The sequence below is a fragment of the Hylobates moloch genome, unplaced genomic scaffold (genome assembly GCF_009828535.3).
Source record: "Hylobates moloch isolate HMO894 unplaced genomic scaffold, HMol_V3 SCAFFOLD_17, whole genome shotgun sequence".
NCBI classification, from domain to species: domain Eukaryota; kingdom Metazoa; phylum Chordata; class Mammalia; order Primates; family Hylobatidae; genus Hylobates; species Hylobates moloch.
Window position 1 is genome coordinate 159,070 of NW_026652292.1, and position 5,970 is coordinate 165,039.

The 5,970-nt window shown below is 50.9% G+C and overlaps 1 protein-coding gene across 1 annotated transcript in view; it reads left to right on the forward strand.

Annotated features, from left to right (window-relative positions):
- SDHA (succinate dehydrogenase complex flavoprotein subunit A) overlaps positions 1-288 on the forward strand; it is a 23,933-nt gene extending 23,645 nt beyond the window's left edge. Inside the window, exon 12 of the mRNA XM_032135595.2 lies at positions 202-288. Coding sequence (XP_031991486.2) covers positions 202-288 — 87 coding nt within the window. The remainder of the gene's footprint in view (positions 1-201) is intronic.
- Positions 289-5,970: the final 5,682 nt, after the last annotated feature.

The window sequence follows — 5,970 nt, forward strand, 5'->3', positions numbered from 1 at the left end:
GGGTTTACCTCCTGGCATGGCCACTGACACATCCACGTTTGGCTCCCGCACGGCTGGGCGGCCCCGAGACCTGCTCTGCCTGGGCTTCTCATTGGTGGCATTTCTCAAGTTTGTCCCCTCTCAAGTCTGCCCCATCCAGAAACCCAAACACCTCTCTCTCCTACATAGAATCCCCCGTCAGCACCTCTTCCTGACTCACAGGGCATCCCGTCAACATCACAGTCCCAACCTTCCCACACGGACAAGCTCATGGGACCCCCTGATGGATCAGGACAGCGCCAGCACTAAGACGTGCCCTGAAACTCACAGGAAGAGTGGACCAAGAAGACGGGAACAGCACAGGGCACTGGGAGCCGCAAATGCCCCCGATACTGTGAGAGATGGAGAAAGGTATGGCTATGGCTGGCACAAAATGTTACTCAACATTTATTAAAGGCCTAAATGGAGAACATAACGCTATCAAACCCTTAGGTAAAAACACGGGAAAATTTGTATGGCCTGGGGTTAGATGAAAAGTTCTTAGACATGACACCAAAAGCATGATTCGTAAAAGATTGACAAATTAAATTTAGTCATAAATTTAAAATTGCAATTCTATAAAGCAATATAAAAATCTAGAGAATGAAACACAAACTATGGTCTAGAAACAAATATTTGTGAATCACGTCTCAGAACGTACTGGCACGCAGAATATATGAAGAACCATGAAAACTTAACGATAAGAAAGTAAAAACCCCAGTATTAAAGAGAGGGCAAATATTTGAATGGAGGCCTCATCAAAGAAGGTATAAGGAGGGCATATTGCCCGAGAAAGAGGCTCAACATCATAGAGATGCTGGAGAAATGCCAGTCAACAGTACCTCTGCAAATCTATTAAAATGGCTAAAAACACAAAAACCATGGGCCAACCCAGGTTCTAGTGATGATGCAGAGGAACTGGGACCCTCATAAGCTGCAGTGGGAATGGGAGGGGTCCCGCCATGCTGGAAAGTGGTCCGGGAGTTTCTTATGAAGTTAAGCACATCCTTACCACGTCATCCAGCAACCCCGTCCGGAAATGTCCCCCAAGAGAAAAAAACGTGCACACACAAACCTGCACACAAGTGTTTAGGCCTCATTCCTCATTGCCAATAACTGGAAGAAAACAAAATGTCCATCGGCAGGAGAAGGCGTGAACCAACGCGGATGCTTCCACATGGGGGCACCGACCAGCAGTGGAAAGATGCACCCAAATGCCCCAGGTCTCCCAGGCATGCCCGGTGAAGGAAGCTAGTTTCGGTGGGCACAGGCTGAAGGATGCGGCCACATGACATCTTGAAGACAGTGCTACCGTGTCGGGGAGCAGGACGGTGGTTTCGAGGGGCTGTGGGTGGAGGGGCGAACGGAGGAGCTCTCTGGGGCGATGGCGTGAGCACCTGCACCTCACTGTGGGCTGCTGCGGCTGAGAGGCCGTACAGCAAACGCTTCATTCAATACATGCAGACTGAAGGAGGAAGGCCCCCACAACTCAAAGAGGGTGTCACCTCCATGAAAGAAAAACATATTAAAAAAACTCAAGAAAAAACCACAAAAAGTATTTCATAAGCGGATTGACTGAGTTGACATAATCTACCTGGGAGCATGGAACTGAAACCACAGGCTTGGTAATCCCAGAGGGAGAGAGTGGAGGGTTTAGACCTCAATTGAAGGGCTCAGTACCTGGCTATAGGAAATAACATTTAAAAAGCGGCAGGGTGGAAATAATTTCTGCTGATGAGGTTGCATTTCTCCAGATAGCCGGCAGAGTAAATTAAAGCAATATAGTAAAACAGTGCACATCTTGATGGAATCTCAGGATCACAAGGTTGTGGGGAAGGAGATTTGAAGATGTCCAGGAAAGAAAGACAAATGAGATGAATCTTGCAGCTGCCCTTCAAGGGGGCACGGGCCGGGTGGCCGTGATTCTCCGTGACGTTGCAGGAATTCTGGCTGGGTCCTCAGGAGCCTTTTTTTCTTGTCCACATTCACCTTCAGGGGCTGGTGTGGGTCCTTGGTCGTCACGACTGCACTTACGGCTGGGGGCCTGCTGAGGCTGCTCTCCCTGTTCCCGGAATGCAGGGGTTTGTTCCAGATCCCGCTGCTCACCACACAGAAAGCCAATCACTAAGACGATGGTTACTGCCAATGAAGAAGGCGTGCATCAGAAGCTACAGGCCAGGAGATGGGAGATCAGCTTCAAATCCATCTTCCTGACTGTATAGCAGGGAAGAAATGTGACTGTGTGTAAGGAAAACAGGAATTAGGGAGAGTGAGGAAGAGGAGTTTGTCAGGAGGAGGCAGGTGGCTGGTCAGGCACTCGTGATGGGTGAGGGGTTTGGCATCTCACTGTCCAGATGCCGTGACCTGGTGAGTCTCTCTTCCTTCACTCTACCCGGGAGGCCTGATGGTCAGTTTCCTAAGAAAGGAACTCAAATAAGACAAATGCTACTTTCTCAAGTTTTAAGACCACAAGGATCCATTTCTATGTTATTCAGGGAAACCATGAACATCAATTCTCTGGGACAATCAGGCCAGTTCAACACCAGATCTGATCTGCCACGACGCCTGCTGCTCAGCCCTCAGATGAGGCCCAGAATCCAGTGTCCTCTCCCCTACCCCAGCCTGGCCCCACACCCGCACCTCCCCACTTCACCCTGGGCCTCAGTGCTCTCTCGCCACAGAGGGGTCAAGGAGCTGCACACGCCCCGCGTGCACCTGGGCACGTGGCGTATTTCAGATGCACCTGGTGTCACTGCACAAACCCAAGTGGGAAAAGATCCAAATGCTCGTTCACTGCAGATGGATGAGGACATCCCAGAAGTCCCTCAGTGGAGTCAGCCAGCGCAAGGCGAGTGAGGGAACCCCGGAGACATGAATGGGTCTCAGTGTGTGAGTGGATGAAGCAGCAAAAACACGCTGCTCATTAATTGATTTATGTTGAGCTCAAAGTAGTCCACATCAAAAAGACTGGGGCTGCAGGAATTCAGTGGACAATTGCAGACAAGGCAAGGGAAGGTGGACCAGAAAGGTGAGGAGGACGCTCCCTTCGGGGGCAGAGAGAGTAAGACCTGGCATTGCACATGGGCGGGGGGGGCCCGTCGAGGCCCCTCCTTGCTTCTGAGAGTCTGTTTTCATGGACAGTCTTCTACTAAATGTACATGGCAGCTTTTCGGGGCAAGGGTCACTGGGATTCGTCTTTATGCCTCCCCAGCCCGGGAGCCAACAGCCCGTCCACACAGTTGAATCTCATCTCAAGTTCTCTGGTGCCCGACCCCCCACGCACACCCTCCTGGTCTGGGCGTCTGACCTGCATCCGCACAAGTGCCTCAGGAGGGTGGAGTGTCTGGTGCTCGGCGCTGGAGGCTCAGCCCGCACTGTGCCGGGCAGTCGCAGGCCTCCTGGATGAGTGAAGCATGAATGAATCCCGATCCTGTTATCACAGCTTCCCCCCATGCATCCCAGGCAGAACGTTGTGCAAAAACCACACCAGGGTTCGTACATGCCAGAGGACTGAACTTTTGTGTGTGGAAGATAATTCATCTTCCTGAATCACTGCAGATCTACCATGTGATTAACCACAGAATAAACATGGGGGAGAGTGTAAGTGCTGCCCTAACAGAACCTTATTCTTCTTCCATTACCCTTTAAAAGTAAAGGGTACTGATTTCATAATCGTGTTTCTCTTGTAAATGAGACTCTCATGGAAAAAGCCATGTAGGCAATAGATTTGTATACGTTTAGATTAAAATGTCACTTCGATTATTTCAAGTGTAAAAGTGTTTCGGCTTTTTTGAGGTATAATTGCTACACAAAGAGCTGCACACATTTAATGTGTGCACTTTGGTGAGACAACCTGAGCAAACACCCATGAAACCATCACCAAATCAAAGCAATTGAGGAATTCTGCACCTCCTGGGGGCTTCCTTGGGCCTGTGGCTGTGGCGAGAACATCCACGAGATTGTCCCTCTCAGCAAATCAAGAAAATGACACCAGGCCTCCTGGTGAACACACACCTGCGATTTAATTGTTGACCTTTTTAACCTGGGGCTTGCATTCTTCATTCAGAATATGGCAAAGACTTCAGAAGTCATCTAAAGCATCAGTAATTTGAAGTCCTTTAATACAAAAAGTATAGAATATTACCTTTTGTCACATAGCAATAGGGAAATGAAAAAAGAAAATTGACTTATGTCCTTTAATGGCTAGGAAAATATTCTTAAAAAGATGTCTCAAGCGCAGGTGAATCTAACAAATGACAAATTTATTTCTTTACATAGATAAATATAAGGTTAGATCCATGTAAATAAACGAAGCCATTAAGGGTAGAGTCCCACAGCTCACAGCGTCCAGCTCTGCTCTCAATATCAGGGAGTAGTTTCCAGGCACAGGTCGAGCTGGAGAAGCTGGGGGCCCTCGTAGCCCCACTGTCCTTCCTGCCTCATGGGGCCTCTCAGGGATGCCTGGAACATTTCCTCTTGGGCTTTAAAGATCATTTCACTGAAACACGACATTTTCCAGGTGCCACGGACCTGAGCCCAGAAACTTCACGGTACCAGGACCACCTGAGATAGTGGCTCCCCAGGAGTGAGCACCAGGCAGTGTCAGGGGTTCTCTCCCCAGCACATTTACAAGGACTCGATGGGTTCTTCCTTCAGGAGCAATCCCATTGGGAAGAAGGAGGGGACGGGAGGCCTGGCAAACGCTCCTCCCCAGCTCCGTTCCAAGCTCTGTGGGACTCTGGCCGGCCCCATGTCATGTGCAGATGAGGGATTAGGGTTCCTCCCCGGCCTCGCTGCTCTCAGGCCCTCATGGGCTCCTCTCCCCACCCCCCTGCAGCCGGTGGACCCTGCTCCCTGCCAGCTGCTCCCACCCAGCTGCTCCCACCAGCTGCTCCCACCCCCGCTGCTCCCACCCAGCTGCTCCCACCAGCTGCTCCCACCCAGCTGCTCCCCCCCCCCGCTCCTCCCACCCAGCTGCTCCCACCCAGCTGCTCCCACCCCCGCTGCTCCCACCCAGCTGCTCCCCCCAGCTGCTCCCACCCAGCTGTTCTCACCCAGCTGCTCTCTCCAGCTGTTCCCCCCAGCTGCTCCCACCCAGCTGTTCCCCCCAGCTGCTCTGTCCAGCTGCTCCCCCCAAGCTGTTCCCCCCCAGCTGTTCTCAGGTTTCTCATCCTTCCTGGACAACCCCCTACCTGGGGCACCCGTTCCTGTGGCACCCCCAGTCCTGCACTGCAGTGCTCATCATCCCATCACCTCCATGGCGAGACCATCCTGGAACCGTAATCAGCCCATCAGTTTCATCCATTATCCTCCTGGCCGATTTTCTGTGCTTATTTCTCGTTCCCAGAACATCTTGGAATTACAAGAAATTAACTTTTTTCAAGGTCTCTGTGCTTCTGAAGTAGGTTTGCCTTAATATAACATTGTTGTATTTTTAAGGGGCGTTTTTAAAGCTGACTTTAAGAAATAATTCTTATGTTCTTTTGAAGGCTTTTTTTTTTCTTTCTGTAAGACGGGGTCTCACTCTGTTGCCCAGGCTGGAGTGCAGTGGCGCGATCTCGGCTCACTGCAAGCTCTGCGTCCTGGGTTCACGCCATTCTCCTGCCTCAGCCCCCTGAGTAGCTGGGACTACAGGCACACACCGCCATGCCTGGCTAATGTTTTGTATTTTTAGTAGAGACAGGGTTTCACCGTGTTAGCTAGGATGGTCTCGATCTCCTGACCTGGTGATCCACCTGCCTTGGCCTCCCAAAGTGCTGGGATTACAGGAATTTTTGTGTTTTTAGTAGAGACGGGGTTTCACCATGTTGGTCAGGCTAGTCTCGAACTCCTGACCTCATGATCCACCCGCCTTGGTTTCCCAAAGTGCTGGGATTACAGGCGTGAGCCACTGCACCCGGCCGGTATTTTTTTTTTTTAATCAAATACAGTTGAGGCTTTCTTGGAGATCCC